The sequence below is a fragment of the Crocodylus porosus genome, unplaced genomic scaffold (genome assembly GCF_001723895.1).
Source record: "Crocodylus porosus isolate Cpor-Errol unplaced genomic scaffold, CroPor_comp1, whole genome shotgun sequence".
NCBI lineage: Eukaryota > Metazoa > Chordata > Crocodylia > Crocodylidae > Crocodylus > Crocodylus porosus.
Genome location: NW_017728915.1, coordinates 25,708,200 through 25,734,162, shown reverse-complemented (window position 1 = coordinate 25,734,162; position 25,963 = coordinate 25,708,200). Strand labels below are relative to the sequence as shown.

The following is a 25,963-nucleotide window of genomic DNA, read 5'->3' as shown; positions in this document are numbered from 1 at the left end:
GGGGGGAGTTCAGATGTGGGAGTGTATGTTGTGTGTCGACTTCCTGTTCATATAGATGGAAAGGTGGGTTACATAGGTGTAAATATGTCATGTCTCATGCCTGTGTTTCTGCTATGGTTACCTTTTATGAGTCCAACAAGATCTTTGCAAAAAAAAAATGTCTCGGAGAGGATACCTTTGATGAGACCAACAAGATCTTTCTTTGCAAAGAAAATTCTTGAGAGAGGATACCTTTGATGAGACTGAGACGTTTTTTGCAAAAATCCTGTTGGTTTCATCAAAGGTATCCTCTCCGAGACATTTATTTTTTGCAAAGATCTTGTTGCAGAGGATACCTTTGATGAGACCAACACGAACTTTTCAAAAAAAAAATTCTTTAAGAACTTTTTTTTGGGCAAAACTCTTGTCGGTCTCATGAGAGCTCCCGTCTCCCCCCCGCGTCCCGCCTGCCCGCAGCCCGAGGTGCTGCGTGCCCTCCCCCGCGGAGGCGGAAAGGCGCGGCGCCGGCGGCCGCAAGGTGCGAGCCGGGCGGGCGCACGAGCGCATTCCGCGGGGCCGCAGCGCCGCGTGTCCTTCCTCGCATTCCTGCCCCGCGCGAAGGAGTCCGGCGGCGGACTCCTTTGGAGGGGAGCGCGGGGCGGCGGATTCCTCCGCGCGGCGCGGCGCCATGGAGTGATTTAAGGGCGGGCATGGCGCGGCGGCGGCGCTGAGGGGAGCATGGAGCGGGCCGAGGAGGAGGAGGAGGAGCTGGCGCTGCGCGCCCGGCGCCGCATGCAGGATCTGTCCCTGCACGAGGCGGGCGGTGAGGAGCCGCGGCGGGGCCGGCGGGGCGAGGAGCCCGGCGCCCGCTCCGAGGTGGCGCTGCCCTGCTACGGCGGCAAGCGCTACGAGCCCGCCAAGTACCGCAGCCCGCGGGCCAGCCTGGCCGACAAGCGCGGCAGCCCCCGCGCCAGCCTGGCGGCGCCGGGGCCCGAGCGCTACCCGAGCCCGCGGGCCAGCCTGGGCCCGCTCGACCTCAGCCCGCGCTCCAGCTACGCCAGCACGGCGGGCGACGCCAGCAAGCACTCCAGCCCGCGCGCCAGCCTGGCCGGCTCCGACGGCAGCAAGCCCAGCAGCAACCGCACGAGCGGCATCAGCCTGGGCTACGACCAGCGCCGCTCCAGCATCTCCAGCCACAGCTCGCGCGGCTCCCTGGGCGCCTACCCCGAGCTGCAGCTGCCCTCGCCGCGCGCCTCGCTGCTGGGCCCCGACGAGGCGGGCGAGCCGCCGCCGCCGCCGGGGCTGCTGCTGCCCTCCTACGCCTGCAGCCCCGGTAAGGGCTCCGCCGCCGCCGCCGCCGCGCCCCGCTTCAAGCTGCCCTTCCAGGTCACGCCGTCCCGGGAGAGCGGCCCCAGCCAGGCCGAGCGGCGGCTGGAGGCGCTGACGCTGGAGCTGGAGAAGGAGCTGGAGATGCACATGAAGAAGGAGTACTTCGGTGAGTGGAGCCCGGCCCCAGGGGTTACGGGGGGTCGCGTGTGGCTGGGTGAGCTCCTACCTGAAGCTGGTCTTGCTGGGAGCCTTTGACCCTCGCTGACTTCCTGCCCTTTGACATCCTGACTTGATGGTTCTTCCCTTCCAGTCCTAATGTCTGTGAAATCTATCAGACGTACAAACAAACACAAAAACTAGAACTTGTGGTTCCGAAAATGATACCTTTTATGAGACCGACTGGGAAATGAAATTTAGGAAACTTTCAGGGGCCCCTGGAGTCGGGAGGCACCGGTTGCCCATGCCTGAGAGCTCCCTCCCCCTTCTGCCAGGGCTCCTTGCTGCCACCTCTCTGGCTTCTGGTGGCACTTCCCCCTCTGCTTAATGATGCTAGGTCTGAAAAATGTCACCTCTTTCCCCCCTTATTGTTCTGCCGTGATCCTCATCTGGGTTTGACTTGTGTTTTTTTTTTTTTGTTTTTTCTTTGGGGGGGGGTCCCTCTCCTCTCCTCTCCTCTCCTCTCCTCTCCTCTCCTCTCCTCTGTTTGTCCCTTCTTCAGCAGTTTGTCATTTTGCCTTGGGTTTTGGCTGGCTGCTGTGCTCGGCATTGCAGAGGCACCTGCTTGTCCTTCGGTGGCTGTTTAATTGCCTTCCTTAGGTCTGTCAGAGTTTCCATTGTAAACTTTACGTTTCGGGGCATCCGAACTTATCAGTGTGCTTTGCTTTGGAGCGTCCCGCACAAGTTATCAGGTCAGCCGCAGGGATTTTATTCCCTGCAGATAGGGGCCAAACTGGTAAAGCTGTTCTTAGGTGCTGGGTTCAATACCATCTTTGTCCTGCTTCAACAGGAGAGGCTTCTCACACAAGCGTGGGGCATGTATTGTTTCTGGCCTGCAAGGCCTGGCTTGGCTTTGCACAGCAGGCAAGTCTGACAGTTTTGATTTGTCCCTGGAAAGTGAGAAGTGATGATTGTGGGTGATGTGATGAGAGGAGCCATTCCTGCCATTGCAGAAGCCAAAGTGAGCTTGCTTTGCATATCTTCTCTTTTCCTTGCTCTCTTTGTTTCTATTTTATAGAACAATTAGGGCTCCTTGAAACAAATGAATGAATCTTCCAGTTACTCTGCAGCATAGATTAAGCCCATTTGGTATTTTTTTTAAATGAATGGAAATTGCCAAGACATTTGCATTTGAAAGGCAGCCACAGTGTGTGCAAATACTGCCCCATTCTCCACAGGTGCTGGGGCTCTGGCGCAGCCAGGCTGGTGCTGGGAGGAGAAGGGGGAGTTTGGGAACCCTTGTTGGCAACATGCATCCCTGCATCTACTGCTGATCTAAGTTCTGCTGTGAGGGCTCCCTGCTTACTTGGAAAGGAGGTAGGACAGGCAAGTGAATGCACTGATCTGCCTACTGGCCATTGTTCTTGGGGAGCAGAGAAGCTTTGGAGGAAGGAGTTTCCCCTCTCCATGCCCAGGCTGGATGCTGTGGAGAGGGAGGCTTTATCTCTTAGTTCGGCACATTCTTTTAGCTGTTCTACATGTCCTGGAGAGTGGGGATCCATAATCTGTATTGCCTTAGAGGATTTAAAAAGACAAGACCCTGCATGCTTTGGGTAGTGTATTGACACACTCTAAAGCAGAGGAGTTGTTAGGAGTTGTTCATTCCTGCCCACAGAGGTGCCATTGCCCTGTGCAGTGGCACAGAGAGACAGGCTGCAGGGGGTGGGAGAGCATCCCAGAGCAGAAGCGAGGACCTAGGAAAGAAGCAGCAAGGACCTGGCTTGTGGAGCTGTTTTACCTGTTTGTAAATCGAATGCTTTTTTGAACTGAAGTGGGAAGTCGTGCGTGGGGGAAACAAGTCAGTGAGCAGCCTGAGCACTAAGAAGAACATGTGGAAGGCAGAGCTGGTTGAAAGAGCAGAGCGCTGTCCCCTGGATCCTCAACACTGTCCCCATAGCACATGGCCAGAGGTGGTGAGGGGCTACCACAGTCTAAATAAATAATAATTCTTAATCCTTGAAAATCCCTAGAAGCTGAATGATGCTATTAGTGAATGGGCTAGGTTGGGTAACATTTGTCTTAAATCTCAGTTGATTTCAGTGAAGTCTGAATGTTAAGATACAGTTGGAACAGAGGAACACAAAGGTGCCTTTTAAAAGAGGAGCCTTGTGAGCCGTGGCCTGGGAGTGATTTGGAGAAGATGGGTGCTCCAGAGGGAGACCATAGTGGGGCAGGGGGAGAGGAGTGTGTGCTGATGAATGTATAGAATTGTGCTTATTGCAAGGGTCCCTAGGACCAGGTAGATCCAATGGCAACATGTTGAAACATGCCCTAACCATTAGAAGACCAGGCTTTGTCAAAGCAGCGGGAGAGTGTGCTGCTTCCGTTGCTTAGACAGGCAGGCGTAGAGCAAGTCCACAACAGTACTGCAGCAGTCCTTTGCTATTGCAATGCCACCCAGATTCCTCCGGTAACAAGGACAAACACCCTAAGGCTGAATCTGTTGTGGACAATACCAGCGTTCTGCCTGCTGCTTTTTTGGTTTTCAGTAAGTTGCACTGCTTTTAAGAGGGATTTCTGTGCTTGAGCCTGATGTTCGGAGTTGAACTCTACACGAGGTGAATAGTGGATTTTCCTGAGCAAGGATTTCTGGCTTGGGACCAGTGTGAGTGAAAAACAATAGAAGTAGGAGCTGCACATGGTTCAAAATGATGGGGTCAGAGCTGTTTGTTGCTAGATACAGAGACCACTTATGTAGGTACTTTTTAGATAGCCTTTGGAAGCCTTGGACAGCAGTTCCTGAAGCAATAAAAAGGCACTTCTGAAGTTGGGTAATAGCAAGGCCTGGCATATTTCCCTGTAACAAACTCGGTCCTGGCTGTCCACTCCCTTCCTACCTTAACCCTGTAAGGAGCCCTCTTAGCAGGTATCAGATGAATAGAGAGGCCTTCAAACACCTGTAATACTAGGCATGTGTTAACTTTTACAAGTAGAAAATGAAAGTAGACTAATCCTTATAGTCTTACCAAGTGCAGTGAACAGGGTAACTGGTTTAATGCTCCTTATCTGGATGGCCTAAGTATGAAGTACTTAATGTGTACCTTGGGATAAACGTACTAGTTCTCTCAACTGCAGTTCAAATTCAGTGCTTCTATACAGGGTGACATTTCATCAGAATAGCTGCAGTTATTTTTCCTTACAGGACCTTGCATCTACACACAACACCCCCCTCCCTTTTTTACTGCATTACTTGGTATCTTAAGCCATAGTGAATCATCCCCCTTGGAAATGTGTGAATGCATCTCTGTTATGCTAGCAGTCCTTTCTCTGAGACCCTACAGTACATGGCATCTCACGTGGATCCATCTCTGTCTGTATACTCGTGTGCTCTCCACTGCACTGGATGCTGCCTCTGAAAGGACCACTCTGGAAGGCAGTATCAGATTAGTCCAGAGGCCTTTAAATGCCTACTGTGCTTAAACATTTTCTAATTGCACAAGTACAGAATGAAAGTTGTCATCCTGATAGTACAGTAATAACCTTGACAGTAGAAACTGTTTAAATGCCAAGTTCATACCAGATGTTCCTCTTCACAATCAGTGGGCACATCCCCATAAGTGTGCCCATGTTTTCCCCAGGGATGGCTAGCAGCAGCACATAGTTGTGTCACTGCTAGCTGTCCCTAGGGAATGTACCTGCACACGCACTCTGGGTGGGGTAGGAGAGGCTGGGCCCAGCAGCCTTTCCCAGGGGCCTTCTCGGGCTGCAGCAGTGGTGAACCAGGCATGTGGAGCCTGACCAGGCTCCAGTTTCAGGTGGTGCATGGGTATCTAATTTTGCCTCTGAGCTGCAACTGTGTTGTGCTGAGAGCCTGTTCACATGCACCATGTGTATTTTGTGGCACCTCAAAAGCCTTTGCGATGTTGCAGAGTACATGTTCCTACTCATAGGGATGTATCCAGTCCATTTTCCCTTGGCATTCCTCACCTGCTCAACAACCTCCATAGATGTCACTTCCACTCCATGCCTCCACCCATCAAAAAATATTCCATCTCCGGTCATTTTGGAGGAGACCCCTGTGAAGGAAACAATGGAAAATTGTTTTACCATCTTGAAGAGATGATGCTAGCTCCATGCTAAATTGGGAGTGGGGCAGGGAATATGGGAAAGCAACACTTATTGTTTGCTTGAAGCTTCAGAGTGGGACAGGTAGAACTTGTACTTTTGCTGATTCCCCTTGGCACTTGTAACACCAAGGTCCGTGCATACAAGGGCCTTATTGTCTACTGGCAACCTCAAAAGATAAGATAAACAAAAAAATAAAAGAAGCAAGAAAATGATCAAAGAATTAGTGACTGAATAGCAGCAAAAATCTCACAGGGGGAGGAGTATGGAGGAATGGTTTTCTGGAGTAGTCTCAAAGTCTTGACATGGAGAGCTAGGCCTCGGAAAGGGAGCATATGTCCTTGAAAGTGGTGCAAGGCAAATGCGACTATGGTAAATGACTGATGGAGCCCCTTGTGCTACCAGGATCAAACACAGGATACTTCCCTACCCTTCCACTCAAACTTCAGGGTCTCTCCCTTCCACTATAGCATTTGACTGTGGTCTATCAATTAACTGAATTTCGGTCCATTCGCCAGCAACATAACCATGCTGGAGAACAACAACTTCCAGTGTTTTGCCTCTAGTACTTGGTGGATACTTGGTTCTCCAAGCGTGTCACAGTCCTGCAGGATTTGCAGGATATCCTGGTTTGTTTTGTTTGTTTGTTTGTTTAATTCAGCAGTGCTATTTGTTAATTATGTACCAAAAGTGCTGTTGACTTTACTGATAACAACTCCCTGAAAAGCATTATTAAGGGACCACTAACAAAAGGGTTACTAAGAGAATAAGCAGACACGTTTCAGTCCTCTTCCGTGACTATACAACCACCCTCAGTCATCACCCTGCACCAACCTAACCTTGTGTTCTTGACTCTTTTTAGGACATTCTTCCCAGGCACCATTTTGGCTGCCGTAATGCATGACCACAGAAAATGTGTGCCATCCCTCATCATCTCTTCCCTTCCCTCCCCACTTCCACATAAACTGTAGGGTCTCTCCCTTGCTTTAAGCAAGCTGTCCAGATAGAGCGAACAGTTACTGCACCAAAGTGCCTCACGTGGAAATATGTCCAGTGTTTCCTCGAGGCCCCCTCACCTCCACTTCAGTCTTCTACCATGCATGCTCCACTATTATTCTACAGCTACTTGGTTAACTTCCTCCTTTCTCTTATTGAGATGTACAGTGAAGGGTTTCATATGCAGAAGATAAGTTGGGTCTCTCAATGACTCAAGAAGTCCTGATTCCATTAGGAATTCAATTTAATGTCTGTTGTGGCCCATGTAACAAAATTCCACTGCTTATTCTTGCAATCGGGCATGAATACTCTGGCATCAGGAACCTTTCTGCACTACCCCTAATAAATCAGGAGAACCTTCCATTTTGATCAGCCATATCCTAGAACACCAGGGTGAAATACTTTTTTCTGTTGATAAAGCCTTTGGCTTAAGCTCTAGGGATTCAGTTCTACTAGTAAGGTGACCATACATCCCAGATTAGCTGGAACAGTACTGGATTGCGGAAGCCTGTCCCAGCTGGCCATTGAGAAAATGAGTATCCCGGAAATGTGGGCGCATAATCTAGAGGGGAGGTGGAGCAGCTTGATGTGCCAGGCAGGCACTGCTGCCCGCTTACCCAGTGTACCATGCCACCCTGCCCTTGCCTTTGCTTCCAGCAGTGCTGCTTACTGCCTCCCCCTCCCCCCCAAGTGTACTGGATTTCTTCTTTGTGGTTGGCATATCCATTCGTCCCTGCGCATTTTGGGACCCTGTCTCTACAAAGCCATGTACCTCTTAAGCATTGTCAAGCCTAGTGACAGGATTTTAGTGTCGTCATAGTAGGATCACAGACCTCCATGACAACAGCCCCAAAAGTTGATCTGCTAGTACCAAACTGGCTAGTGCTTGTTGACTAGCACTGATTAAGCATGGTGAACTTCTTGTGGGTAGCAGTCACACTTCTCTGTGCTGAAGTGAACTCCTGCGTAGGTGGCGTTCTCCTGCAGCTTTGGACTCGGGCTCAGCGCGCATCTCCAAGAAGCTGCCTTCTGCATGGTGAGGCTCTACAGTCCCTGTGAGTGTTCCTAGTTCTACATCACCATCCTGCCCCACGGGTCATTGCTCATTAACCAAGGTCAGAACTAGGGTGAAGTTACTCCACATCATGCTCCTTGTCCTCCCTCACCTGTAACCATAATGCTGACAAATTAGCTCTCTCCAGCAGCATGACTGTCCATGCATATGCATCTTCTGGTTTGTACTGTTTACCTTCACTATTGTGTACAGGGGAGCGTCCTTTATGCAGCCTGACAGCAGGTCAAAATGGCACTGCCAAAATGTGGATAAGTTGTCAGACACCAAATGAGGAATCATAGGAGTTTGTTAGTTTGATTCTGGCTCCCAGAACTCTTGCAGGTTTTGGCAGGCATCCCACAATACCCCATAAGAAAAATCCTTGAACATAGAGCTGAGCAGTGGAACCTCATACCGTGGGCTCTCTGCCCAGAATACCGTGCAAGTCATTCAAACAAGCAGGGAGCTGTGTGGATGCAGTGATAAACAAGGAAAGTACCTTAAGCCGGCATAACAAAGCAGTGTGTGCGCGTTTCAGTTTGACATAGTTAATTCACAGCGTTTACAGCAGGCATACTAATCTGATATAATGTCCCCGTCTAGACAAGTCCTAACACTTTTGCGTTCTTTTATTGTCCGTGTAGTGGAAACCTGTACGCCAATGCCATGTAATATATTGTGATGTCTTATAATAACAGGTATGTGTTACAGCAGTAAGTTTTAACAAACATCTATCTTCTTCCACCAATGGACTAGATGGAGCCTGTCAGCTAGTCTACAGTATCATTAAGGAGTTTGTGATAATATAGAAAGAGCCAGGGAAAATCTATGAAGCTGTCAAATGCACTAGATTTCATAGACGTTAGGGCTGGAAGGGACCTCGAAGATCATCGAGTCCAGCCCCCTACCCCAGGGGCAGGAAGTCAGCTAGGGTCAAATGACCCCAGCAAGATAAGCATCCAAGTGTTTCTTGAATGGGTCCAGAGTAGGTGCCTGTACTACATCTGGAGGGAGTCTGTTCCAGGTCCTGGAGTCTCAGACAGTAAAGACATTTTTTCTTATGTCCAGCCTAAAATGGTCTTGTAGGCGTTTATGATGTTGATCCTTGTTTTTCCTTGGGGTGCTCTGGTGAACAGATGTTCTCCCAGATCCTGATATACAGCCCTTGTGTACTTGTAGGCAGCCACCAAGTCCCCCCTGAGCCTGCACTTTTCCAGACTGAAGAGTGCCATGGCTCTCAGCCTCTCTTCGTAAGGCCTTTCTCTTGCCCTCTGATCATGCGTGTGGCTCTTCTCTGGACTCTGTCAAACTTCTCGACATCCTTCTTGAATTGCAGAGACCAGAACTGGATGTAGTACTCCAGCTGCGGCCTTACCAAGGCCGAGTACAATGAGAGGATGGCATCCTGAGACTTACTTGAGAAGCATCCATAGATGCAAGCCAGGGTTTTGTTTGCTTTACCAGCTGCAACATCACATTGGTGGCTCATGTTCATCACGTGGTCAGTCATGACCCCAAAGTCTCTTTCAGCAGTGGTGCTAGCAAGCACTGCTGAGCCTATAAGTATGTTGCGGGGGGGTTTTCCCCCATGGTGGAGTACCTTGCATTTATCTGTATTGAACATCATCAGCTTTGTGTCGGCCCACTTACTAAACTTATCTAAGTCAGCCTGGATCACTAGCCTGTCCTCAGGTATGGATGCTATGTCCCAAGGTTTAGCGTCATTAATGAACTTGGCCAGTGGGATTCTGACACCAGTGTCCACCTAGTTGATAAAGAAGTTGAAGAGGATCTGATCCAAGGACAGAGCCTTGGGGGATGCTACTAGTCATGGAGTGCCATAATAACTCGCTGCTATTGACCCCACTACTCTTTGGGTCCAACCTCAAAGCCAGTTTCCCAGCCATCAGACTGTGTGGTGTAGCCAAGGCCACAGTTGTCCAATTTTTTTCATGAGGAGGTCATGGGACACCAGATCAAAGGCTTTTTTTTAAAGTCCAGGTATATGACTTCAATCTCTTCTCCCTTGTCCAGGTGATATGTCAGCTGGTCATAGAAGGAGATGAGATTGATCAGGCAAGACCTACCTAAGACCAACCCATGCTGGTTATTCCTCAGGATGTTGCTCTCAGCCAGCTTATCCAGAAGGGTCTCCTTGATAATTTTCTTGAGAATCTTACCAGGGATTGAGGTCAAGCTGATTGGCCTGTAATTCCCGGGATCTACTTTCCGCCCTTTCTTGAAGGCGGGTACCACATTGGCCTTTTCCCAGTCTTCAGGTACTTCACGTGAGCACCACAAATTTTTGAATATTTTTGCCAATGGTTGGGCAATGACATCTGCCAGCTCCTTGAGTACCCTAGGGTGTAATTTGTCAGGACCAGCTGACTTGAAGGTGTCCAGCCTCTCAAGGTGATTCTTTACTAAATCAATACCGATGCTGAGTATAAATACACCCTCACCCTGGCAGTCCTGTGTCTTGCTAGGCAGGGCGGTCCCATTTGACTGAAAGACTCTATGATATTTACTTTGTATGTTCTGATAGATTTTAAATGGAATATACATGATAGATTTTAGTATTGGAATGCATTTGAAACTTAAATGATACCAATTTTATTTTTATTTTTTTTAGGGCCTGGGGCAATACTTGTATGTGCAGAGTTTTGTGCTTGCAGTCAGAAACTGTATGGACCCAAGATGGGGTCAGGTTGAGACCATAGTGATAATCAGGGTCCAGATGTTGTTACCTGTTTCTTTCGGATGCTGTTTCAGTAAAACTTGGGAAATAAGTCTGCCGGTGGGTGAAGTGGGGGCAATGCTCTTGGTGCCTGAGGCAGTTTTTCCTTGTGCTAGAATATCGGTCTGCAGGCTTTGATTTCCTGAAGCTTTATCCATAAAATATTATACCTCTCCTGTTCCCATCAACAAAGGAGGATAACACTTGCTACATTTTAATTGCCTTTTAGAGATGAGCCATTCTGTATATTCTGGGATTATTCCTTAATTAATCTGTCCAGGGCATGAAAAATTCATTCATCCTTGATGAGTAGGTTTCTGGGTGAGTTCTGTTAGCTTCTACAGCATCTACGCATTGCTTTTAAAAAGGGTTTCCAGCCCTCACACTTAATAAAGAATCTTTTAAGTAGATATACCTGTGGAGAGTTGCAGTGCCAGTGGATTCCTCATGGATTTGCAACAGGCTGAATTCTTCTTGCTGCTCCTGTTGGTATGCCTGTGCTGTCACTGAAAGGGACTAGAATCTGGTCCGTTGTACAAATCTATGGGTTAGGAAAGCTTCCAGCAGCACCCTCTGAGACCCTGAAGCTGTTTGTGGAAGGCCCCAAAGGGAGCATGGTAGAAGGAGAGAGCCTGGGATGGGAATGACTGAAGGGCTGCCTTAGAAGAGAAAGGGGGTAAATGAAGGGAGCGAGAAATAGGACAGAAGTAAACTGATGAAAAGAAGCAGAGCAATGTAATGCGGGGAAAAAGAGAGGAAGGGCTAAGGGGGAGAGAAGCTGAAGAGAATGGATGTTGAAAACAACACAGAAGAGAAAGGAGGTAAAACCGAGTCAGCTGTGGGATGTTGCTGCAGAAGAGCAGACCTTATTCTGGGCCAGCTGGAGGACTGTTTCCAGTTTTGACATCCTGCTCTAATAAAGATGTAGGCAAAGTGGAAAGTTGCCACAGAAGAGCAAGAAAGTAAGAGGCTTAGGAAATATAACCTAGATCAAAGGCATTGGGTTTATGTTTTAAAAAAAAAAAAAAAAAAAAAAAAAATGGAATGAGGGAGATTATGATACCTGTCTTCCAGTATGTAAAAGATGGTTCTTGCGTTGAAGGTTTATCAGTTGTTTTCCATGTTGTAGTGGGGAAAGACAGGCATAACTCAGGTTAATGTATGGCAGGCTGTCCAACAGTGCAGGGAGGGAGGGCGGGCATATCTCATGCCACAGACCTCCAGGTTGCAAACTCCATGAGTGCCCCCACCCAGGGTCCTTCCCTACAGCCCCACTCTCCATCCAGCACCCTCCTGCTGCCTGGCACCAGGAGCAAGGATAGGAAGCAGAAGTGAGAGGAGTGGGTAGGGAGAGCCTGGAGATCCCAGCCACCTTCCCTGGTGGTGCAGAGTGCAGCCAGCTAGGAGCATTTAACCCTTTGTGGACTGATGTGGCCTATGAGCATAGAAATTTTGGTTGGGCACTAGGGAAACCTTTCTAAGTCTTGGGAAAGAATTACTAAACCAAGCTCCTTATGGAGGTGGTGGATTCTCCTTTGTTGGAGGTTTTTAAGAACATGTTGGACAAACATTGGCAGGGACACTGGATATGCTTGATCTTGTTTCTGAGTAGGGGAAGCAGTGGCTCTCAGCCTTGCTAGACTCTAGCCATCCCTTGTTAGACTAAAGGCATCATTTGGATAATGCCAATTCTTAGCTTACCCCTTTTTTTGATTAAAGAAACTTAATAGAGCAGTTTTTTCCTATTACAGGAAACTCAGAAAGATCACAACAGGGCAGAATGTTTTTAACACTGGACTCCTATTTGAAGTCTCTGGGTTTGTCTTGTAAATCACGTTTGCACACCTAACAGTGATGGCATTGTATTGCACCCTGCTGTGGCACCATGGTTGAGAAACATTGGGATTTAAGAGTATTATCATCAATGAAGGATGTTCTTTTAATTGCAGGGAGCTTAGCACTGTCAGGGAATAGAAGGCCACATGACAAGTATTTTTCGTCCAGCAAAGTGGGTGTTGGGTGAATCTTTCAGCCCCTGGTATATTTCTATGAACTTACTTGGTAGTGACTAAATCCCAGCAAGGTGTTACTGAGATGAGATGGTCCTGTGGGAAGCGCTGAAGCAAGATGCTGGAGACTTGTGCCATCTCTTGAACCCTGCTACTGCCTTTCTGTGTGATCTTGGGAAAGTCATTTCTGTTGCCATAATTCCCTATCTACTTTCCAAGACCATGGGGGCACTCGCTATGCTGGTGTTTATGAAACACTCTGAGACTGCAGGGATAAACACCCTAGAAAAGCTATACAAAAAGTGTTTTGTTTTCTTTAAGCCATGTGCATACTGGTGTGAAAGCATAACTGGTTTGGGAATGGACTCAGTGCCTGCACACCCTGCTCCATGACACCAGCCAGATTCAATCTGTTGGTCAATAAGTCATTAAAATCATGCTAGAGTCAGAACTCTGTTTGAGCTCAGTGCTTTTATTCCACTCCCCCGAGGTCTCCTTTTACTAACTTCCAGTCTATTTCTCTATACTTGGAGTATGCATTGTGCAGATACTGAGAGTGACAATCACTTCTGTACCAGTTGTGCATTTTACCAGTGCTCATGTGGATACGGTTCTGATCTTGTGATTGGCTCAGTATGATGGACTGGGACTAGCATTTTATGAACATGCAGGCTACCATGCTGCAGTCAGTCTTGGTTTAGTTCTTGGAACTTACAGCCACCCTCCACTATGACCTGACAATTACTGTGGTTTCGAAAATTTACCAGCATACATGCCTCTATGAACATTAAAGCTGATTATTCTTATTATTTTTTATTTATTTTTTAAGCCACAGGCTGATGCAGGCCATATGGCAACGGAGTGAGAAGATGAGCTATATCATTCTGTATATCTGAAATAGAGACTGTCCTCTGCTTGTTGGACTGCCCAGGCTTACAAATGTTGAAGAACAGTCCATGCTTCAGAGTGCTGTGGTCTGAAGCATGTTAAGCTTTCGGTCATTGGTAATCCTTGAGCCACAAGGTCTTTTCTATCAAACACCGAGCAGTTTGAGGCTAGTTTATTCCTAGGATGCAATCTCAAGTTTGAAACTAGGTTATATTGTATTCCTACAGACAAAGCCAGTGAAATTCCCAGCAGTCATTTCAGACTCCTTAAAAGCCAGCAGAAATTCCCCTCTCAAAGGCTCAAGAAAACATCCCCCAGTGTGACTCAGAGGGAAGAATTATGTTCCATGTGACTTGAGCTCCTATTGCATAGCCTGAGGCCTGGCCCTCATAGATTCATAGGGGTGCATTGCCCACTATGGTGTTACATCACCCATGAGAGATCATGCTGAAGTAAGTAATTTTTGGACTATTTTGTCAGGACTAGGTAGGACTAGCCCTCAGCCAGAGTGTCGCCATCATATATGGGCTGTTTCATGAGACCAAATCTAATGCCGAATGATGGGAAATCTTTAAATGGTACGTTTCAGAAACAAAAGCTAATGCTTATAAATGCTCCACCTTAAAAATACAGTTTGCCCCCTCATTGGTTCCATGAGAGCAGGTAACATACAGGCCCTACATCCAATCTGTGCTTCTATCATTAATGCCAGGCAGATAAATCCTAGGAAACAAACAGCCATATTGATTTCAAATGCCATTTAAAAAAATCAAGGTTGCCAAATAATACAGGTTTGGCTGGGAAAGATGTATTCATGTTCAAGTTTCTAGCAGGGTTGTGCAAAACAATGGAAAGAAAATAAAATTGTGATAGCAATGAGCCAAAATATAGGGGGGGGTTTTATGAGTAAAGAGTGTGCTCTATGCTTGGTATAGTGCATTGTATATTCCAAAAGGCACGAAAGGGCAGAACTTGACAAGGTTGTTTTGTTTGGTGTTTTTTTTTTAACTGCATCAAATGTACTACCTTATTTTTCTTCCCCCTTCCTTGCCTTCCCTGGAAGAATGCAACCAGGGTGCGTCCTTCACGAAGCACTGCAGCATGGTGTATAAGTTGTGTTCATTTCCTAGGAAATGTATACTGTTGTTTCTGTACTGGGGCAAGGTTCTGGCTGTTTTAGAGGGTCACCCTTGCCTGTGAATTCATGCTGTTTCACAGAATAGTGGGCTGCTTTACCATGCACTTTGTATTCCCAGGCTGCCTGCTCTTTTCTTCCAGAGAAAGTTGTTAGCATTCCTTTAGCTCATGTTCTCGCATTCCACGTCTGAGGAGAATGCAGGATGGCTCTACCAGAGAAGATTTTTTTTAAATAAACTGTAGTTATATTCTTTCAGAGCACATATGTTTTGTTTTATAGCGTTTAATGATGCAACAATTCTGCCTTCTGAATTAGATGGGTCCAATACAGTTTCTTAATTTGTGGCCTAAGAAAAAAGATGCTCTTTAAACTGATATGGTGCTGTGTTTGACTCATCCCGGATGTGGAGAAAACACGTATGTACCTTTATGATGAGAATGGATAATAAATTATACAGTGCAAAATTGAAACAACATAAAAGAAAGAGTTGCCAAACATTTTGGTGGATTTAAGGTTTATGAGCCACTTAAAAAGATGCTTGCTGTTCATTTAAGAGCAATGCACTTAACTGCCTGAAATGTTCAAGTTCTGACAGGAAATTGATACCTAAGACCTGTGTGATGTGGCATGTCTTGAAAGTATTCCAAGGGCGTGATCAGCTCCTGTTAAGTAGGTAGAAAAAATCCTGTTAACTTCACTGGGAGTAGGATCTTGAATGTGGCAAACAGACCTCTGTGAGGATTAGGCTTTTAAAGGGATTTGCATAGTGCCCATCTCATGAAATGTGTGAGCAACCCAAACGTTATACAAAGCAAATTTCGTATTTTGGCTAGAAGAGGTTGTACAGTCACCCAGTCTGGGAGATGGAAACAATACCGTGCCGTTTGCCTTACTATTGGAAATAAACAGCACAGTTCAGAATCAGAATTTTCAGGATCATTTAAGAGCAGGAAAATATGGAAAGATGTTTCATTGTAGTCTAACAATGAATATATCTGAGAAGTCTGCAATCCATTTGTAGTCTATTCATTAAGAGAGTAAGAAGCTTAAAATTAAATATAATACTAGCTGTGAATTATACATTCACCTATATTAGTAATGTATATTTTCTCCAAAATCCCCTGGACACATTTTCTTATGGCTGTTTTTATCCTTTATTTCTAGCCATGGCTATTTTGTTGTGTTGTCTACCTATTTGTCTTCTAAATCTTTGTTTTTCTCTTATAAGAAAAAATCCGTCTTTCTGTTTGATTTTTGCAGTGGAATCATGCAGCCAGATTTTCATTTTGAGCTCTAGAATAAAAGTACATTTTTGTGTTCATACCTTTGCACCCAGGATGGACGTTGGATATAAAAAAATATTAGGCGTTGTTTGGAAATAATAATTGCAGCATGGGTGGAGAAGAGTTCTGGGGTGAACACCCACTCTCTTTTAATATTAAATTCTCTTGGTGTCTGTTTATACCCATCAGCAGATGTTCTTACTGCAGCACACATTGTCCTTTTCTGTTAACCTGAGCCTAGTTTGTTTTTAAGTTTGATCGACACAACTTGGCAGTGTCTTGCTGATCAGAGGGACTGTGGGACACCCACATAATAGAGCATTCATTGCTGTAATGATTTGCAGAAGAGCAAGTACTGCATCTCTTCCTACTAGAAAATTTTACTTCTGCTGAAACCCAATCCCATACTTCTTTGGAATGATTCTGTCAAATCACTAATGTCACAAGTTATGTGCTCCAGCAACTTTTAGAAAAGGCCTCTATGACTCATCAGAAAAAAAATCCATCAGTGTGGTTTCAGTTAGCATTCAACCGAGAACTACTGTATTTATTTTTATTCTTAAAGACCCTCAACTTGATAAATCTCTCTTGGGTATCTGAAACATTTTCTGTAATGAATTATGGATGCAGGTAGAAGCAAGTTATCTCATTAGTTTTTGTCAGCCCTGAGCACCAAACCAGTGGCTACAAACACATGAACAAGTACCATTTCTTTGATTGCTGTGATCAGTGATATTTTTTTATCCATAGAGTTGGAGCAAAATTATGAAACGGGGCCTAGGTCTGGGGAGGACTTAGGATCACAACATCCTAGAAAAGGGCTAGAAGGGACCTCATGATGGCATCGGCATCGGTGAGAACCCCTGATCAAGGCAAGATCATCCCTGAATAGACCATCCCAGCCAAGTCTATCCAACCTGCTCTTGAAAATTTCCAAGGATGAAGATTCTATAATTTATTTAGGGAGCCTGGTCCAGTACTTAATCACCCTCCGTCAGAAAGTTCCTCCTCATCTCCAACCTATATTTCCCCTAGTTATACCACTGTCTACATTTGGTTGGTGAATTTTTCGTATTGAACACCACAAAAATTCTCCTTTAATACGCTTAGTAGAAAAAAGACAGCAAAATAAAGAAAGCAAAAATATTCATTTTTTGGAAGGCTTTACAGTGATTTGATTCATAAGGATCATGTTTCTTGTAGTCTGAAGACCCAGTGATCTCTCCAAACCCGAGGATTACCTACCCAGCCTTTCAGTCTAGAGCTGTTGTTTGAACCTTTTCCTTTGTGACAAAGCACAGCACTCTGACACCACTAGTAAAGGAAGGCTTGTGGGCTAAGGGTTTGACTGCGAAGGTACTGCAGTGTACTCTTCCCGATCATTATTGCATGACCTGTGAGACAATGTACTTGGGCTTTGGAATTGGGAAACATTTTGACATTTATCTTGCTGGGATCCTTTGACCCTAGCTGACTTCCTGCCCCGTGGGCAGGTTGCTAGACCCAATGATCTTAGGAGGTCCCTTCCAGCCCTAATGTCTATGAAATCACTGTACCTGTTGTGGATTTTGGTCTCCAGTACCAAAAGGAGCAGCAGTAAGTAGCAAGGGGAGGCCTGAACTCTGAGTAGCCATAACACTGTGCCAGACAACTTTTGGGTTGGATTTTAGTACAAGAGCAATTACATCTGTGAATGCTCAGTAATTTGAGACCTACTGGCATATAAAGAAAATCTGTGCATGCACGTACACTGCATTTCTGTATGCAAAGCTAGTCCTCCCATATACAGAACCTCAGTTTCAAGCATGCACCTGGGGTTTCCACATGCAGATGGAAGGGAAGGTAGATGGAGTGTTTGCATATAGTGCTGTCTCATCTGCAAATTTGGGTCAAAGTGTTTATTCTTAAAGGCTTCCAGGACATGCAGTGACATTGTTTTTTGCCAACTGAAGTGTATTTTGCAGCCTTGTCAGTGTTTTGGAAATAGGGACCTTTGAGGAGAAAAATAGGGCCTATGGGTAAAATTCTACACTTATTTTATACCGGTGAAGTCAATGTAGTTACATTTATGTAGCTAAGAGCAAAATTAGACCCAGCACCTCTTAAGTCACGTTTAGATCGAGGTCTCTGTAAAGAAGGTATTTCAGGAAAACACTAAGTAAAAAAAAAAAAACAAAACATGGATTGTCCCTGCTGAACTGGGGCAGTAGGGATTTATGCTGGTATCTTGGACCTTTGCACAGGAAAGTTGGTAGAAACCTTGCCCTTGACTTCAGTGGTATGTATTTTTGCTCCTGTTGTGGAATTCCTACTGCAATCCCTTTACATGGTAGTAAATTTCCTCCCTGTATATGTAATTAGAAAAGAGCAAACACGACAAACTGATTTAGAGGAGCTGAGTAATATGTTGTAGACTCTCTTATTGTCTTTGGATCCTGCTCAGAGAAACGCCACTTGCTTCTCTTGACCATTTGCTCATTAGTTGCTGCTTACTAGCTTTGCCATTGACTTTGACAGGACTAGGGTTAGACCCCCTGTTTATACCACACCTGTCTGATCTGATCTGATTCTTGTTTTTTTTTTTTCCCCCCCTGCCAAAGTGAATACCAGTTTTTAACAAATGGATTCAAATGTAAAGAAGCAAAAGCATGTGCAAATCTACCGAGCTGCGTACAACTGCTGCTTTATTCCAGCAGGCAGTCAGGAAGAGCCACACTTGACTGAATATTGATAAATCTGCTGCTTTCAGAAAATGTTTATCCTTGAGCTGTTGCAGTTGACATGTTGTTAACCTTTTGCGGGTTGTGCAATCCTCAGGTGTAGCGTGGGGAAGTAGCTAATTGCTGGGACGCTAAGGAGGAGTTTTAATGAATGTTAAACACTCCTGTAACTTTTTTGCCAGGCAGTTATATGAAAATTCACTGTAATTGGTGTGCTGCCTGGTCGTTAATCAGAGCCATGCTTTCCAGATTTAAACACTTGATAGAAAACAGTGCTATACAACAGTCAAGTGTATTTATGTTCCAAATTTGGAACTGGTCTGAGGAAAAAAAATGCTCATTTCTACAGTATGTGCAAGTACACATTGGTTAATATTCTTAGAAGGTGAAGTGTGTTTGTTGTATCTAGTCTTAATAGAAAATAACGAAGTTCTCAGTTTCAGCGCTGTAAATCAGGAAAAACTTTCAGGTAAATCAGTGGACTTACTAGTGTATCGCCAGTAAAACTAGTATAAGATGAGGATCAGGTATAATATATTTGACTTTAGTGGCCTGTCTGGGGAAAAAAACTCCTGAAAAATTTGATTTTTTTTTTTAGTGACTTTGAATTGTGGTACAGCAGACTTCGTGCTGCATTGTACTGGGTCAAGAACAGGGGTTGGCAACCCCTGGCACATGTGCCAAGCATGGCACGCAAGGCCATTTTGCTTGGCATGCCACGGCTCTGAGAAGCTGCTGCCAGCGACGGAGCCTGGGCTGCTCCCAGTAGGGCTTGTAGTGTCCCAGCTGCCTGCTGGGAGCAGCCTGGGCTCCCGGCTGGCAGCAGCTACCCAGAGCAGGGGCTGGCTGCAGCCCCCGGGGGGGTTCAAACAGCTGTGTTGGGCTCCGAAGCCCCGGCATCAGCTCTGTACCAGTGCATGCACCCGTGTGTCAGAGCAGGCAGTGAGGAAGGGGCCTGAGGCAGTGCAGCCCCGCTATCTCCCTTGCTCCCAGCACAGAGCTGGTGACTGGGCTCCAGAGCCCACCACAGCTGTTTGTAGCCAGCCTGGGCTCTGGGCAGCTGCTGCAGGCAGGCTGCAAACAGCTGTGCTGGGCTCCACAGCTCTGGCATCAGCTCCATGCTGGCGGCGACTGCACGCGCACCTCGAGGCTGGGCTGCTCCCAGCAGGCAGCTGGGATGCTGCAAGCCCTGCTGGGAGCATCCTGGGCTCCAACAGCTACCCATAGCTGGGGTAGCTGCTGACAGCAACAGAGCCTGGGCTGGGGGGCAGGGGTTTTGGGTGGGGGGCAAGGAGCAGCAGGGCTGGGGGAAGGGGCTTTGGGTGGGGGGCTAGGGGCACAAGCAGGGCATCCTGCCATGTACCCCCTACCCTCATTTTTTTTTTTTTTCTGGCATGCCAGCACTCCTGCATCTTCCAAGGTAGGTATTGCAGTGTTTTTCGGCACTTCAGCCAAAAAACATTGCCTACCCCTGCTCTAGAATACACTCAGTATAGCAGAGGACTGTTCATAATTCTTAATGAAAAGTGTCACAAGATATCAAACATAATATAATTATTTTAAGTAGATAATCAGTTGTCTTCTATGATTTTACACAAAGCAGGTAAGGATCACTGTCAAAATGAACAGGCCCAGAACTCAAACTAATCTAAAAGAATATTGAAATAATCCTGATGGAGGTGCAGTCAGTAAAAAATGCCGGATACTTCATTGGATCTGTGATGTGCAAGCTGGTTTCTTTGCAGTCACAGTCAGTATACCCATCCATACCAAAAGTAGTGTCACCCAGCCAGCTTGCTTCACGATGAGCAGGGAGTTTTACTGGGATGTGTTAGGAACTTGCAAGTAGTTAATATATTTTTAAAATGTATTGGTTAATATGCTTAAAAAGTTTTTAAGAGAAAGGGAGGAGAGTGTCTGTTTCACAGCCCAGAAGCATGACAAGCCTCAGTTTTGTTCTTGTTTTAATGGCCAGATAATATTTCATATTGGCATGTCCATGTGCTCCTCAGGACTGTTCAGAAATAACGGGGAACATGTGATAGACTAGACATTTTTCATGCTCTGTATGCTTCTCCATTCCTTCTCTGCAGGAACTAGCTGTGTGTGGGAGAGAATCCATCCTTGTTTATAGTCATTGGCCTCTCGGCTGCGATGGCCAACATGCGCATTGTGGTGATGTGAACGTCAGAGGTTACAAATTAACGTTACACAATTCAGCCACCAACCAGTAACAGCTTGGAGGAATGAGCCTGCATTCTGCTTGTACCCCCAAATCGCAGTGATGATACTTCAGAAGAAGTGTTGGGTGAGCAAGAAATGCGGAATTGGGACTAGGCATTTCAACCAAGGGTTTAAACCGTGAGGAAAAGTTATTGAGAACCATCCCATCTTCTATTGTATAGAAGTTAAGTTACGTTACTCTGCTGGGAAGAAAGTAACATTTTCCTCTCGGTCAGGGCAGCTTCCCTTTAACGGGTGGAGCATCAAGCAGTATATTTTCATCTGGGCACATTTTTATTTTGCCCAGTCATCTCAGAAACATTTTTCTATAATCCGAACACCGCCTCTGTATTTTTACTGGATGATACATGATGTGTTTTTGCAGCAGCACTTCAGGAAATTGTAGTTTTACTGTGGACATTTTGAAGTGCTGGATACAAATTTCGTGTAAGTGAAGCTAAAAATAAGGTCCCAGATCAGAGATTAAGATTTTGAAAAAGGAGAGAAATCAACAGTTAAGCAATTATGATATGTTTAATGGCAACACAGATGTTCATATTAATCATATTTAGGAAGGTTTCCACTTTGCTCTATGGTCTGTTTAACAGGCTAGATCCTATTCTGTTAGAAAATAAAATCTATATGTAATGCCAACTAAAAAAACCCTTGGTTTGAAAATATTTGATATGTTAAAACTGCTCCTCCCGTTTCTTCAGAGTCACTTTCTTAGGCCATTGATGCTAGTTTGAGAGATTTCTGGATTAATCTGGGATAATTTTTTCTTACTTTTTATTAAACAGCAAGAAATCGGGGACTTAAGTAAAGCGTCCTCCAGATTCTTTCATCTTCTATTCTGCCTTACCTGTATACTGTTTTGGTGTCTGGTACATACCTTCCTACATGTATCCACTATGGATCAGTTGTATAAAGGTTCAGGTACCAAGCTCCAGGTATAAAGTCTGAAATGGTTCAAATATAAAGTCTCTGTGCGTCAAGTAAAAGCATTGCAAAGATCTGTCTAAGAAATTGGTATCTTGGCAGATAAACATATTAATTTCCTAAATGTTACTGCATAAATAACAAAGAACAGATTGATATACTATAAACAAGAATTCAAATGCATTAATAAGTTCTTCTGACTTCTCTGCTGATGCGGAGCTGGCTTTCAGTGTTCAGTTTCCCACTCATTCCTCTTTCACCGGAGATCAGTCTATAGATGGGGCATTTGAATCCTAAGAAGATTCTCCATTCAGAAATCCAGTATCCCCCTGATTCACGGGTGCTCCCTTTTTAGTGGATTTTCATGTAGTGCAGACTGAGTCCTTTGCCAGTGTAAATTAGCATGCTACAGCTCCATGGTGATTTAAGTTGCAGAAGAGACATGCAAACACCTGCTTTTCCCTCATGTCCTCCCTGGGGCCTTTTTGGTCACTAACTTTTCACTAAAGATGTGGCGGTGGGGGCAGGGGTCACATACATACTTTCTAGCTTGTCAGCTGAGCTTATTGCACCCATCAGGAACTCTGCACATTCCCCGCTGGATCGGGATTCCCTGGAGTCCCAGCCCTTGCTAAATCCGAGGGCTTTACCATGCCAAATGCATAGGGGCTCACTTTGCTTGGCCAGCAGACAGAATTGCTGAAGGCACTGTTTGTTTCTGAAGTGTTAGGAGAGAATGATGAATATGAACAGTCAGGGAATGCTGCAGTGTGAGGAATATATTGACCAGACTGAAAAAACTCAACAGGGTGGTTTGGCACCAGCCACTGAAACCTCTAAACATGTCATTGCCTGATTCAGAAAGAAAAAATCCAGAACTTGGCATATCAAGTGCTGTTTGGGGCTCTTGGATTTGCTGGCATCACTGGGCAGGGCAGGGTAAGCCCGGGTCATTCCTTGCTGCTGCCTTTTTTTTTGTTAACCATCCACTCAAGCTTTTATGGAAGAGGTGCAGGCCTGGTGGGGGGTGGCCTTGGTGGTCAGGGGAGTTAGTGCAGCTCTGAGGTTTCAGAGGCCACATTCCCTTCCCACTCCTGCCATGTGTGGGGGGAGCAATCTGTCCTGCCAGACCACAACTGCATCAGACAATTTGGTCGGTTAGGCGTGGGGTGGGAACAGGGGGTTACCACGCTCTCCTTTAAAAGAGCCCTTTCAGAATATGCCAACCATGTTATATTTTGAGAAAAATCCTAAAGCCAAGCCCTAAGACTTTTCCCAACCTCAGCTGCATTCCTTAAGGGACCTCAGTTGGTGAGGAACTGGGTTAGAAAGAGGTGATCTCCAGAGACTAATTTACATTTGTTCACAAAGAAAATACTTTGAAGATGCCCTGAATCACAGGTTAGTCCCTCTGCCAGCCATGCATGTGCACAGCTTCCCTTCCCTGTAGTCTCTCCTTAACATGCTGCAGAGTCGTCACTTTGCTTCCTCATTGGGGCCGTGATGGGAATGAAGCAAGCAGGGGGAGGCAGGGAGGGTAATGACATTACAACAATCTGTCTGTACCAATGGCTCCAAGCTCAGGCCCGATCAACTTTTCCTAGGGTCACCCCAGCCTGGGCTGTTTCCATCTAGTTTATTGCTATGGCTTATGGGGAAAAAAATGGATTCTGCATTTGAAACCCTTAAGGCCAAATCCTGAAGTCCTTATTTAGGCAGAATTTCCATTGAACTGACTAGGAATCTTGCCCAATTAAAGACTGATTTGGCCTGTGTACCAATACATCGGGGAAGGGGGTTAGACCTGATGATCTGTTTAGGTCCCTTCCAACCCTAAGCACTATGATACATCAATACTGCATCAGAGAAGCGGGGGATTTTAGCATTAAACAGGAAAGAGAGCTTGTTCTGTGTCCTGACAGAGTGCTGCACTAATTAAAAGTACTTCACCTAGAGCCTTTTCATCTCCTAGCTTGGTAGATGAACACAACAGACCCATGGGTAAGTGAGTGAATGTCCCGATTATGTGGCTGTGGAGGAACTGAAAGCCTCCAGTCAGCCCCAGAACAGAAGAGGAGTTAAAAGACTCTTCTGCTCAGCCCTGCAGGTTTCACTTTTCTCTCACTAATTTCTTCTTGTGCCCCTGTATCAGTGACCCTGGCAAAAACTGAGCCAAATCCTGTCCCGAGGCACCTGAATCAATGGGAGCAGCACTACTGCAACTGACCACAGCATCTGGCGCAGGGCCGGGAATGAGCAGGGTGCATCAAAACTAGATTGGACCTGGATCCACAAATATGTCGGGAGTGGGTGGCCAAAACCATTGAGGCACACTCTGCAGATTCTTGACTGCCTCCCCCTGTCTACATCACATGGGTTCTTCACTCTGCACAAACAGAGATGTTCTGTGCTCCCTCCCACGCATTCTTGCCTTCCTAGCCTCTCTCTTCTCCAGCTCCCTCAGGCAGGTCAGGATCCTCAGCTGGTATAAACTGGCATAGTTCCATCCAAGTCCATTGAGTGATTTTTACTTCCCACCAGCTGAAGATGGGAACAGTAATTCTTTAAGCATTCTCTCCTGCACCGGATGAGGATTGCTTTTTTGAATATTTCCAGGTAGGTATTTTTCTTTATCATCACTTCTTCCACTTTTGTCTTGTGCTTTCCACTCAGGCAACTGTAGTGCAGGTTTCCATATTCACTGATCTACAGAAACCCTCCTAGGACATATGTCCCCCCTTATGCAAATTAGGTAGGTGCACTGTTCCCTAAGGTTGCATCTAATTTTCTTGCAACTCATTTAATGCTAGGCAAGGCAAAGCCCACAACAGTACAGTGAACAATTCTTCAGAAACCTTTGCGTAGGCACATTTCCTAGAATATCTAAGTTATGTGTCCACCTCTGACTGGGTTGGCTCTCAAGGGTGTGAGACGTGTTTAGGGTATTTTTAACTTAGTCTTCTGGATCAATCTGTGAAATTAAAAGTTGATCAGAATCAGACTCAAGCTGAGCAAAGAGATCTGAGCAGGGTCTAAAGGATCTGAGGAGGAAGCAGCCTTCACAGTAGCATATAAATATTGTCTTGGCATCACTTGTTTGTGTAGATCTTGTCATGTCAGGAGATCTATAGCTGGTACAAGGCCCACCGAAAACACATGTGGACAGAATGAAGCATCAGATTATCTGAAATTGACTGAGCCAGACCTACAGTATTATTTGGTGGGTGAATACTCCAAAGTACTCCTCATCCCTGTTACTCACCCTCACCTGTTTGTATTTGTGGCAATTTTCCTTCACCATCTCCAGTCCACTAACACAGGAGTGTCAAGCTCACCTGGGACCTTTGGCTGAGTCCAGACTGCAGAGCACCTTCCAGGCCACATCCAACTTGTGGAGCATGAGTGCTGCTGCACTGACCACCACAGCAGCAGTGTGGGGTTCAGAGGCAGTGGATGCTCAGGATCCAGCTGGATCAGGGGATGTGCAGGGTCCCATGGCAATGGGAGCATGGGCAGTGCAGGATTCGGCAGGGATGGGACATTGCTTGGTCCTATGATGGTGGGCGCACAGGTAATATGGGGTCCAGTGGAGGTGGTACGAGGTGCAGTGGTAGGACCGCAGAGTCTACTGTGGACACGGGGCTTAACGGGTGAGGATGTACAGGGTCCAGTGGGGGCGGAGGTGGCAGGATTGTGGGATCCAGCCATACCCAATGGGGCTAAAGTGACCAACTTTTGGTGCCCTCTGGTAGCATGCTGGCTCAGATAGAGAGGCTGCATAGGCTGAATCTAGCCCACTGAACCATAAGTGTCCCCACTGTACTAAGAACTTCATAGCTGAGGTTTTTGTTCTGGTTTTCCTATAACAATCTGCTGCTTTTGCCTTTGGGGACCATCATGGTACAAGTGCTGCATCCAGCCCCTTTCAGAAACTTTTTTGGTGGGCGGGGAACTGCATGCTACCTTGTTCTCAGTTTGAAGTTTGTCAACAATACTCAGTTAAAGGTGCAGCTTAAACAATTGCTGTCATGTAGTTTAGGCTCCACACTCTCTTTTACTGGTGTATATTTAAAAAAAGGGGTTGTGCAGTCTAATCCAAATTCCAGTGAAGCCAAGAATAGTCTTTCCTCCAGCCTAAATGGGCTTTGGATCAGGTCCAGGTCTTGATGATTACAGCACCAGGAGTCTGAGAACCAGGAATCCTGGCTCTTATTTCTTTTCTGTGCCATTATTCTGTGACTGGGGTTGGTCACTTGCAGTTCCCCATCAATGAAGTGAAGATTATGATAGAAGCTAGAAACATAGGTGCTCTGACAGCAAGTACTGTAGAAACACCTCTAATATAAACTGTATCTACCCAAGTTGATATATTAGAGCCCCCCACCCC

The 25,963-nt window shown here is 46.0% G+C and overlaps 1 protein-coding gene across 2 annotated transcripts in view; it reads left to right on the top strand.

Moving 5' to 3' along the window:
- The first annotated feature begins 532 nt into the window (after window positions 1-532).
- Window positions 533-25,963, top strand: part of WTIP (Wilms tumor 1 interacting protein) — a 121,761-nt gene continuing 96,330 nt past the window's right edge. The window contains exon 1 of one of the 2 annotated variants that reach the window (XR_002101271.1): window positions 533-1,474. Coding sequence is in view for 1 of the 2 variants with exons in the window: in XM_019535867.1 (XP_019391412.1) it covers window positions 718-1,474 (757 nt within the window). In the remaining variant the exon portion in view is untranslated. The remainder of the gene's footprint in view (window positions 1,475-25,963) is intronic. The other variant, XM_019535867.1, reaches the window with a different exon arrangement.